General features: G+C 41.2%; 1 protein-coding gene across 3 annotated transcripts in view; it reads left to right on the top strand.

The window, feature by feature from the left end:
* Positions 1–12,605, top strand: part of LOC144829132 (glutamate decarboxylase 1-like) — a 927,195-nt gene that overhangs the window by 460,858 nt on the left and 453,732 nt on the right. For all 3 annotated transcript variants that reach the window (XM_078687953.1, XM_078687955.1, XM_078687954.1), the window contains exon 3: positions 11,413–11,655. In XM_078687953.1, the coding sequence (XP_078544079.1) occupies positions 11,413–11,655 (243 nt within the window). The remainder of the gene's footprint in view (positions 1–11,412; positions 11,656–12,605) is intronic.

The following is a 12,605-nucleotide window of genomic DNA, read 5'->3' as shown; positions in this document are numbered from 1 at the left end:
CGCAGAGTCCTGGCACCGCTTTGATACTGTCACAGTGAGCGAGTGCAAATGAGCAGAATTCCCAAACTCTTGTTTTTGCCGCCCTCTCCCTTCTGCCGCCCTAGGCGACCGCCTAGTCTGGCCTAATGGTGGGAACGGCCCGTGCTTTGAAGTGGTAAAATAAAACCAGCCTCACAGAACACCCACGTAGGTACACATAATATGAGTGGCTTGCTCAACATTAACCACACAGACCTGATCAGCGAGAACACGCACATGCGGAAGACAGGCACCACCCAAGTCTGTCTCCGAGATAAAATGAACTTATGTTCCGCTGAAATGCAAAAAGGAGGAATCCTCAAGGAGAAGTGGACGCACTATCTAGTGTATCCCCAAAAGTGAGAAAAAGACCAGTGGGGTTACTACAATGGAGTATCAAAAGTAAGCACATTATTTTCACATGTAAATAGATTTTTAATACGTTCAGAGCACTTTACATAGCACCAATTACGTTACACAAGGACACACATTCATTTTGTGAGGCACGGGGATTTGCCCAGAATCACAGGAGGTTTTCGTGATATTCCTGAGACTCGAACCGTGTTCCCCAGGTCCGAGGTCGAGCGCCCTAGCCGTTAGGCCAACTCCTCTCTTCTTACCACTGAATGCAGGAGCAGGGGAACTGAGTCATGCCTTTCGTTGCAGAAGCAGCATGTACTATCTATGTTTGGGTGATGCTACAATGACCCATGCTTATCACATGTGGTGTATTTGTAGGAAGAGAAAATAAACTTAAGCACTTTCCCTCCCTCGATGCTTCGATGCACCAGAAATGCTTTAATATCAACGGGAGGCAGGCGAGCGTGGGTGAAATAAAAGAACCAGCGTTTGTCGGGCGATCCGCCCATCCTGCATAAAGAGAAGACTGCGACCTGTGTACTTTTGAGAAGAGGGAGGAACACTACAAGCTGCTCTACCAAGTCGCACAGATGAGAGAGTGCGTGCCTTGGGAGCAGGCGTGAGCACGAGCAGCGTTCTGAGTTGTGGGAGGCTGCTTTCCAGGAGGACAGCACCTGGCCACTGCGAGCGCGTTCGCGCGCGCGTGGCCGGCGCAAATCACCTCCTTCGGCAGAAATGCGCGCGGCCAGGTGCTGTCCTCCTCGGAAGCCTAGCCGCCAACTATAGAATTCCCAAACTCTTGTTTTTGCCGCCCTCTCCCTTCTGCCGCCCTAGGCGACCGCCTAGTCTGGCCTAATGGTGGAAACGGCCCGTGCTTTGAAGTGGTAAAATAAAACCAGCCTCACAGAACAGCAACGCAGGTACACATAATATGAGTGGCTTGCACAACATTAACCACACAGACCTGATCGTCGAGAACACGCACATGCGGAAGACAGGCACCACCCAAGTCTGTCTCCGAGATAAAATGAACTTATGTTCCGCTGAAATGCAAAAAGGAGGAATCCTCAAGGAGAAGTGGACGCACTATCTAGTGTAGCCCCAAAAGTGAGAAAAAGACCAGTGGGGTTACTACAATGGAGTATCAAAAGAAAGCACATTATTTTCACATGTAAATAGATTTTTAATACGTTCAGAGCGCTTTACATAGCACCAATTACGTTACACAAGGACACACATTCATTTTGTGAGGCATGGGGATTTGCCCAGAATCACAGGAGGTTTTCGCGATATTCCCGAGACTCGAACCGTGTTCCCCAGGTCCGAGGTCGAGCGCCCTAGCCGTTAGGCCAACTCCTCTCTTCTTACCACTGAATGCAGGAGCAGGTTAACTGAGTCATGCCTTTCGTTGCAGAAGCAGCATGTACTATCTATGTTTGGGTGATGCTACAATGACCCATGCTTATCACATGTGGTGTACTTGTAGGAAGAGAAAATAAACTTAAGCCCTTTCCCTCCCTCGATGCTTCGATGCACCAGAAATGCTTTAATATCAACGGGAGGCAGGCGAGCGTGGGTGAAATAAAAGAACCAGCGTTTGTCGGGCGATCCGCCAATCCTGCATAAAGAGAAGACTGCGACCTGTGTACTTTTGAGAAGAGGGAGGAACACTACAAGCTGCTCTACCAAGTCGCACAGATGAGAGAGTGCGTGCCCTGGGAGCAGGCGTGAGCACGAGCAGCGTTCTGAGTTGTGGGAGGCTGCTTTCCAGGAGGACAGCACCTGGTCACTGCGAGCGCGTTCGCGAGCGCGTGGCCGGCGCAAATCGCCTCCTTCGGCAGAAATGCGCGAGGCCAGGTGCTGTCCTCCTCGGAAGCTGAGCCGCTAACTATAGGTCTCTGGCGAGAGCGAGCTTCGCTCGCTTCTAGCCGAGACCTAAAAACAATAGAAAGTCACACAAAACCAAGTATTGAAGATAAGTTATAGTTAGGAAAACTTTCTTTATGTTTGGTATACAAACCCAACTTAAACTACAAAAAACATTAGAAGTTCTACTATTATACATTTATCTTTAATTTATCATTTAAGCACCACTAACAGAGTTATATGTCATGCTTATAACTCAAATGTATATTTACACACCACCTTAAAATTCAGATAACTCACTCACCTATGTACACAGTCTTCTCACCTCACTCGCCACACTACATTTACTATAACTTAACACCGTACTATACAGTGTGTGCAGGCAAATTGTGTAATTTGAAATGTTGTGAGTATTGTTATTAAAGCAGTGATTTCATATGTTCTAACTTCTGTAATATGCAAGGGTATAGGTAGTGTATGAAAAAGGGGCGAGTTATATTTAATGTAGTGTGGTAAGTGAGGTCAGAAGTCTTTGTACACCAGTGCAAAAGTTATCTGAATTTTTATTTGGTGTGTGAATATGAGTTATAAGTAGGACTTAAAAAACTTTGTGCTACAGGGCTGCGCCCTAATGATGCAGCACCATGGCAGAGAGTAAAACGCATTTACAGGAACCGCCATCACAGCGGTTCCTGGCAATGTGTTTATAAATGACCATCACCCTGTTGGTCGTTTATAAAAGCAGCAGGTGGCCCTTCCACCAGCACAGTGGAGTAGTTTATTCCATTGCCCTGGCAAAGCCACGGGCCGTCTGCCACAAATTAAATCACGCTGTACAGATTGTAACAAATCTTATACTGTCCTCTGCTTTCTGTTGACTTTAAATGTGTTCTTAAGAAATTCAGCAATTTTGTATCTGTCTTTGCAAGTCATTTATTCCCAATATTGGATCTGTATCCTCTTTCCAAAAAGCTGTTCTCAGTACTCTTTCTTTCCCTAAACTTTTCTTCCTTACTACAGTTACACTTTGCACTAATAAGGACCCGTATGGAATGTTACACATTTGTTTCTTGGGATGGTCCGATGTAGCTTGCAGAATACTGTTCACTGCTTTGATTTTAAGTCATTAGTGCATTGAACCCATCAGACTAAGGTTAGCCCATTTGACATGCTGCACAAAAGGGACAAATGCACTTTAAGCAGAAACTAGCTTTAAGGTTGGTTGTACTGTTTTGAAAAGGCATTGTAACTGTGATGTCAATAATAAATCACGTTAGATCTTTAAAAACAACCATTTCTGAGGCCTTCTACACAAGCAGAGGTAAACACACAGTATTGCAAAGCAAACCTGCTGAGGGTTCACCAGTAGTAGTTAGCATCTGTCTGTATTCTGCACTCAACCTGTGCTAATTACAATGTTGAGACTAGATACATGATTTCTGAAGGGAGTAAGATATTCCAAGAAAACCTTCTTTGACCTTAATAATAAAAACCCTGTTGTTTTAGTAGCAGAAGGGATTGCATATTTGGGGCATTACAAATATCTAGTTTGAGAGAGTCCAGAAACTGAGTCCACTCTCTTAGAATACATGGTTAAAAATTAAGAAAAAATATTCGACCCTGAAGACATAAATGGTGACATTTACAAATGTCCTGGAGAACAATTGGCTTTGCATTCATGCTTGCCTCATACTTAGACTCTCTGATAGCTATGGATCCTTATCGAAAGCCTCTGAGGAAGCCATGAAAGTAATCTGCGGGTTGGTTATTGCAGTCTAAAATCACAGATATTGGTTGTGTTCTAGCTGGAAAAATGCTCAACAATACAATTAGAAGCCCAGTATAGGAGGCCTTTTCATAGTCAAAAGTTTGTGATAGCAAATTATGAAGTAATGATTCACTTACTTGCTGAAGAGGGTGAGTACGTGCAGAACTCGAAAGCTAAGATTAAATTTCTAACTGTATGCACTTGTCTGTGCTGCAGTTATGCTGAAATCCTTGCTTATTGTGTTATTTAAGTAACACACTACAAAACATCTTCGCAATATTCGAGTGCAATCAATATAACATACATTATATTGAAACTGTAGTCAAAGATAAAATATACTTCAAGCTATGGGCCCAGTTACACCCTTACTGTGTGGCTATCCCGACACTAATATCAAAGAAATTCAACAAAGTTCTTTATTCTCCTGTCCAGTGAAAGTCTGATTAACCTCACTCAAATGCTAGCGCTTGGCTTAAAGTACTGAAACATGTACACACTTGAGATAAGGGGATATAGAGTAATTCACAGTTGGTGACTCATATATGCCAAACAAATACCCATTAGTACTGGTATTGCATGCGTTAACTGCTAAACTACAGCATATGTGATGCAAACAATAAATAAAATAAACACAAAAATTGTCGTGATACCCTCAGAGAACTGCTGTTTGCTTAATCTGCATGTCAGCAGGTTAGTATCAGAGACCCAATGAGTTCTCTGTGTGCTGCTAGTTGTTTGTTACCTAAATGCAAGGCAATTCCAAGAATTGAACGAGGATGGCTCACTCACGTAATGTGACATGCTTCATCATTTGCCACCTCACCCCTCCCCGGTAGAATGTTTTTCCACAAAATTATGGCTCTGCCATATTTGCCACGATATATCATCTGCTGCATAATCGGCCAAATTTAACTACTAAATTGTTTGTAGCTTCAACTGATCAAAAGTTACAAAAGAATGTGACTTGTAGCTGCGAAGTGGAGAGCCCTTTGCAAAGGTTGACTGGTCATCTGTCTTACTGCTGCATTTGCATATTACACTGGTCCTAATGAGGCAAAATCTTTGCAGAGACTGTTAGTATATGTACAAATGTCAAAATTATGAAGTATCAGAAAATATACCACATTATACTACAGCCATTATTTTGCTGCATACTTTAGTCAACTCTGAGACATCATTTTGTCCTCCATTGCTGCATAATGTCAGTGGCTCCAAAGCAGGCAAACATGTTAAAAGTGCTTGTGCATGAAGCAGAGCGACTGTGAAATTTGCAAACTTAGTTTGGTGTGTGTGCAAATCCTGCATTGCAGATCGCTGGTGAGTTGCACTACTACTGCTGAAACAAGGCCAATGGAGGTACCAACGGGTGAGGCGGACTGGCCTTAAGGGTCCTGTGACCTCAGTGACAGAGCCACTGTTGCTCTAGAGTGTGTTGCCTGCCTGCAAGACTGGAGGTGAACGTCAAAATGGCTTTCAAATGGCCTTCAAGTATGTAACGTTTACAACGAAATTTTTACAACGCACTACCATTACAACGCAGGCATTACCACGCATACCATTACAACGCATTGCGCTGGGGGGCGCTCTAGGATAGGGAATAAAGTTTAATTTTCTATCCAACACCTCCCCTAGTGTCCACGGGGACTCGAGTTGGAATAGAAAATTATACTTACCACTATCCAGCACCTCTAAGCGCTATGCGTTGTAATGGTATTCGTGGTGAAAAACGGGTTGTAAAGGTATGCGTGGTAAAAGTATGCGTTGTAACGTCATACATCCAGCCTTCAAAGTAAACTCCCACTTGCCTGCCACCGCTGGGGTCCACCTCCTGGCGCTAAGAGACCAGGGCTTCTAAGGTCTAACATGGAAATGTGCTTGCACAGGAGAGTGGTCTGGTGGATTGGTCATAAATTCAGCAGCTCTGGCCATAGTTCCACATCCTCTCACCCACTTAATACCATGCTGCCCCACTGAGAGAAGCTCACACTGCCTTCAGTAACAACCCAAATGTGCCCCACTATAAACGCCTGCGTGCGACTCAATTCAAATTATGCACTGGGCAAGAGTACTATGCTACCTGAAAACAAAATCATAAAATCCTGGACCAAGCGTAAACTCATGCGGAATGCAAGATTGAGTAAGCAGAAACAACATGGTTACCAAAACGCTTTTATACTAATTATTCAAACATAAATGAGTGTTTTTGCCTAAAATGTTAAGGACGTGACTACGGGGACCAAAAGGGACCTGTTTTATTGTCCATTGCTTATATCCTTACAAAACATAATCAGTATGGTTTTAAAAGACCACATCCCTGAACAGAGAGCTGCGGTACACATTTTATAAACTAAAACAAGGAAAACAGTTGATAAGGATCACATTAAATGATTTGCACTCTACTCATCAACCAGGTAGTGAAGTGCCTCCAGGAAGGTGCACTTCCCTACTCAGGGAAAACAATGTTGTTCAAAGAAAGACAAGAAAAGTAAAGTAGTGCTTCACTGGCAAACCCTGTAAAGTGGCACTAATCTGTTTTAGTGTGACTGAAATCAATCTGGTCACTTTATAACCACTCTGTCTTGCTTTAGTTAGTTATTTAGTTATTTTTCATATTTTTAACCTTTTTTTCTCTCTGTCCCGAGGTTGCACTTGGGAATAGAAAAATGTCAAAAAAAGATTACATTTCCAGCAAAAGTGTTTCTTTCTTTTTTGGATCCATTTCACGGGGAAATAAATGACGGAAAGGAGAGGAAAGAGAGGGTAAGAGCCATTTCTTGAAGTCACGGTTTTCATTTAGCAAGTGAGGTGGAGCGAGACAGAAAAAGAGGGAATCAGAGGAAGAGGAACAATTAGAGAGTGAGGAGGGGAAGTTGACCGTGGCAGGGGAAGTGGACACTGTCCTTGTCTTTTCTGGGCAAGAAGGAAGAGACAGAGTCCTTTTCCTTCTCTGTCCACCCCACCCGTCCCCTAACAGTCACGAATGGGCGAGCCTTAACTATTAGCCTTGGCTATTTCTGCCAGTCTGGGACGCATTTTTAAAATAAAAAAGTTGAAGAAAGGATTCTATTAAATTGAAAAAAAATAGGGGTGCGCTGTGTCCTGTCAATCCCGCCCACTTGTAGTGGAAACACCTACTCTTACAGTTCGTTCTTCTCTTACTTTTAATGATTTCCTTCACTCTTGGAGCAACACTTTCTGTCCAACGTATTCCAGGGCAGCTTTCTGCTTGTTTACAATATTGTTCTACATGGTTGTTGTGCTTTTCAAATTGTTTTTGATGCATGTAATTGACTCTGTGTTCCTCCTAGCTATGATACTATTGAATGTGTTTTTACAAAGCACATGCATACATACGCACTGAAGAAAATAAATCAATTAATAAATAAACCAATATTTCACCACCAAGCTCCAGTTATCCTTATGTGTGGGTGAGCTCCATGTGTCCTTCTTTTTAGGTCTGGCTTTAGCCAAGACATGTTTGCTTTAAAAAAAACAAATAAATATGTATATACATAAAATACATATCTGAAGGTGCTTTCTGTAAGCTGTCTTCATTGATTCGTCTGCTGTGTGGATTCACATTTTGTTTCCACCCACTACAGTATACAGCATGGGGCAGAGTGTCAGTCCACTTCAGCCACTGGATGACTTCACTTAGAGTGACTTCATGTTGCTCTTTCACAAGGAGTACTTCTGCACACAAAGAATTTCTCTTTAGTGCAAGCATGTTTGTGTTTGTTTTATTAATTTGATGTTGCCTTTGTGTTTAGAGTCTGATGTTATAGCAGGACATCTTAAACCAGCTGTTCCATGTTGATCACAGGACACATTCTTACTATACCAGTTCCTGTCTATCTATCTACTTTTGCAACCCTATTTGCCTGTCTATCCAGCCATCTTTGCAACTCTCTCTTCGCAAATCTATCTATGGATTGATCAATCAATCAATCTATCTATCTATCTATCTATCTATCTATCTATCTATCTATCTATCTGTTTGTCTATCTAGCCAGCTATCTATCTATTTATATATTTATGCAACACTTCCTATCTTTGCAACCCTTTCTGTCATTCTAAGCCTCTCCATTGATCTGTTTTTGCAAGCCTCTATACTAATCTTTTTGCAATCCTATATATTTGCAGGAAAGTGTTACAATAATATTAGAAAAAAATAGCAAAGGCAAGAGGTCAATGTCAAACCGATTGACTTTTGTGGGTGTGGTGTTAACCAAGACCTTTTGATTTTACTACATTATTTGTATAACATAGTTACTTATAGGGTTTGCAGGCGTAATCCATTAGTCTGTTGTGTCTTCCACATGTTTCTTCCAGCCACTGCAGCAAGCATCATAGGGCAATGGGTTAGCACACTTCAGCCACTGACTGACTTCAGTTTGAGTTAAAACATGCTGGCCTTTCACAAGAAGCCCATTCACACACAAAGTAGTCCGTTTAAGTGTCAGGGACTATTATTGTAATGTGGACTTTTTTGGAACCCCAAAAATTTATTTCCTCTAGTCAATGATGATTTTTTTTTAGATTGAGGATGGCCCAAACAAAAAGGTTTTGCACAAACATTGACTTATAAAAGAAGTATTGCCAAAGCCAAAAGGCTGCGGTCCAAAGCCAAATTGACTGGTTTTGCAAGTGCTTAATTAGATCTGTCTTGATAGCACACCTGGCACCAGCCCTACTGTGATCAACAGGAAAAGAACTACAGAGATAGGGCTGTAGTTTCCTTCCCACAGGGAGATTACTTCTGAGTAAAGCCTTCAATTGGACAGAAGATGTGTGCTTCTGCTGAAAAGGAGTATTTGTATTGCAAAGATTGCGCTCAATGCTGTAGGCCTGAGTTGGTAATGGTATCAAGCCAATGATCAAGGCTATAAGCCTGATTGTTTCACTGGAAAACTATATGTCTGATTTCATAGTTCTGGCCTGTTTATTACAAACACTCATGACAAAGGCAGTATGCCTTACATCATAAGCTTATGCTAAAACCAATAGGCCTTTAAGGGTGAATTGTTATTAGGCCACGCTAGAGCCTGTACATATGGATTTACATGGGATCTTATAGATTACAGATGCTGGCATTAGTTTTGGTTCTGGTTTCATCCTCTGAGAAACATTGGGATAGAAGGTTTACATTGAATAGTGCTTTTATGTTGCTTTGCAGCTGCAGGTTTGTACGTTTGTAACTGTATGAATTATAAGCCTGATGACTTGGGGTAAAGTTTAAACTCAATACACTAGGCCTCGGTTATGGTGACAACTTAAAGGCAATGACAAAGGCTATAGACCTGATTGGTTAAAGGTATGTCAGATGCCATGGGTCTTATCTACTTATTATGAAAAGTTAAAAACAAAAGGAGTAGATTTAGCTTATTCACTGTGAAAAGTGTAAGTTAAAGCACATAGGCCTTTAACCATGGATTGTCATGACACTGTATGACAGCACATACACTGATATTGTTTCTGATTAAATCTTACAGATGACAGTACTAAGCAAGTATTTAGTGTTGCTTACCCCCTCTGACAAATCCAGAAGTCGACTATTTGCAATGTTATAATTATAATAATTATTCTAAGTCCTACATAGAAGTTGTAGTTTGTTTTGTTGCCAAATGTAATTGTTAACATCTCTGTAATTTTATGACTTTGTGCCCGAGGTTGCCTTGCGGCAATGCTTATGCTTAATGCAGTATTCTTGAAGTTGGTTAAGATGACAAGCCAATGATAAAAGGCTATAGGCCTGGTTGCAAACTGCACAAAGTTAAAACAAGTGCCATTGATCTGATCATTTTTTAATGAAAAGTAATGATAAAGGCAGTAAGGTTGACTTATTTATAGTGCAACTTATCTGTGAAAACTAATACACTTTGAAGGGTGAATTGTTACTACGCTGTGGGAATCTGTCATAGATATGACATGGGTTTTCGTGCTGGTTATCCCTTCTGAGAAACTTTGGGTGGTTTTCTCCCTGATAATCCTTCTTAGATCAGCGTAGGAGGAGATGTATAATGTTTTTCCAATTGTAATTTTGAACATATTTGCAATTTCATGTGTTATTATAACGGTTTGTGTGTATTGAAGCACTTTTTAAATCTGGGCTGTCAGCTTTAGCAGTCTTTCAAGCTCTTGTGATCGATTTTTTTTATAAAGAAATATATTCATATATATTTGTACATGGAGGGCTTTTGGGGGCAGTTCTCTTCGGTCAAGGGTCCGATGGAGTATTATTCTTGTTTTACTTCCACCAATAACAGGGTATAGAATGAGGCAAGGGGCAGCACACTTCAGCCATTTGCTCCATTGCCTGGTGACTTGGTATTTTTCCTGATCACAAGTTCACATCAATCTGAAAAGGAATGCACTGGAGTGGCAGGGCCGGTAGACATGTCTTTGGTTTTCCATTTTGTCCAGTTTTAGGTCCCTGTTAACGTATTTACTTCTCTTTTTTACTTTTATTTTTTAGATCTACAGTGGTTCCTTTGACAGCTCTACTGGGCTCATTTCATCTGCAGTACACTGCAGCCCATGCAGCCACCCCCTCTATAAATTGGGTGGCCCTCTTGGAATGTTTATGGCCATAGTGTATCATTTGCATCCATTACAAAATGACCAAAATGTTGTCTCAATATGGTGGCCATGTTAGAACTTTAAACCAATGATTACTCTGCTCAGTACCTTTCCATAGGGCCGACTATCGGTGTGTTTTCTACTTTTATTGTTTTAAAATACCTTGCAAATGCTCGATGAGTGTTTTCTTGTTGTTTTGTTTTGTGGACATGTGAGTGGGTGAAAGAATGAATGGGTCTTTGAGTAGATGAATACATTCATGTAATTGTGAGTGGCACTGTGCATATTTGGTGAGTTATTGAAGGCCTAAACTCTACAGAGGCGGAAGAGGAACTTTCTGTTAAAAGCCATACCTTTTGGCAGTATTACTGCGGTCTGCCTAAGTCTCTACACCCCTTTGTCAATAATTTGCCCTTTAAACAGATTGGAAGTGGAATCCTTGCTTAATAACTCTGCTGCCACATTACACTGGACTGTTCCATTTTTTTCTGCACCCTCTGTCTCTGTGATGCTAGGCGCCGTCTGTGGCTCTGGTGCCAAACTCCCACCTTCCTTGTGACACTCTGCCCCAGAGGCACCTAGTCTGAACCCACCCTTTCTAACTGGCCATAATGTGATTGATACCAAAGAGTGCAGAAGAATTATTTTTGTTATTTTGTTTTATTTTAACATTATTTCTTCAAAGGAAATCCCTCCTGAGCTTTCAGAAGGACTTGCATTAAAAAAGTGCCTACAAAAATAACCGCATGTAATTTGCTCTGAAGCATGACATTTCCAATAAAATAGGTTTAATGCTTTGACTCTCTCTTCTTCTTTTAAAGAGTTGCTGCCTTCAAGGAATGGGGAAAAAAACACAGAGGAGTTCCTGCTTGAGGTGGTGGATATCCTTTTAAGTTACATTAAGAAAACATACGATGGGAATTCTAAAGTTTTGGACTTTCACCACCCTCACCAGCTACTTGAAGGTTTGGAAGGGTTCAGTTTGGAGCTACCGGATCAACCAGAATCGCTGGAGCAAATACTTGTTGATTGCAGAGATACCTTAAAATATGGAGTAAAAACAGGTAACTACAAAACCAATAAATCATTAGATGACTCACCTTATGGAGGACATTTGTAATAAATGAAAACAATATGTAATAGATACATGTTCATGGTTAGCAGCTGGTCACTCCAGTCTGCTTGTGGGCCATACAACGTAGCACCCATGCCTCTAATTGTACCGAAAAGAGGGAAAGGGACATGCCCACGCCTGTTTGCTTTATGGTCCTGCCACTGAACCAGAATGAAGCAAAACAGCAGTTAGCAGTAGCACCAGCGTTCTAAATAGTCTGATTGACGGAGGCCATTACAATATTAATTATAAGCTGCTAACAATGCACAACTCAAAACTATTTGCCGTTTTGTTTATATGATCACATGCTTCAAGGAAACCGAACATGTTGCCTGGAAATACATTGTACTGTTGTAAAATTAAATTGTGTATGAATTGACAATTGTATATTTACTAAAGTGTTAGGACAATCACTAAGCTCTTCATTTAGAGTTTGAAGTAGTGGGTGACAAACAATATATTGATTTTTCTCCCTCTCAGCCAATCTCTGGGTCCCACACCCCATATAGCGTTGGTGGCATGACAGGGTTTTGGATCCATTTTTGCCATGTGTGTTTCCAAATATTTGCTATAGATATACAAAAGATGAAGCATCGAGAAATGTTACTGGTTAAATTATATTTTCTGCTAAAGCCAATAAAAACCAGAACCAGTTCCAGAATGCAAGTGGAACTAGCTAGTGTGTTCTTTACAACACTTTCATGTACCAGCAGATGGTTTCAGTACACGTTATTTGTAACTGGTCAACTGGAAAATCCACCAGGAAAAGTAAGAACACATGCTGTGTTGATAAATTAAGTCCCTGCTCTATAGTGCATCGAGGATTGTCACCAATCTCAACAAGCATGACTTAATCTTCAAGAGCAAGCCCATGTGAGTTTCTTGATACGGTTTTCATTT

The sequence above is a fragment of the Lissotriton helveticus genome, chromosome 4_1 (genome assembly GCF_964261635.1).
Source record: "Lissotriton helveticus chromosome 4_1, aLisHel1.1, whole genome shotgun sequence".
Taxonomy (NCBI): domain Eukaryota; kingdom Metazoa; phylum Chordata; class Amphibia; order Caudata; family Salamandridae; genus Lissotriton; species Lissotriton helveticus.
The sequence above is the reverse complement of the archived record's forward strand: the minus strand, read 5'-3'. Positions and strand labels throughout refer to the sequence as shown.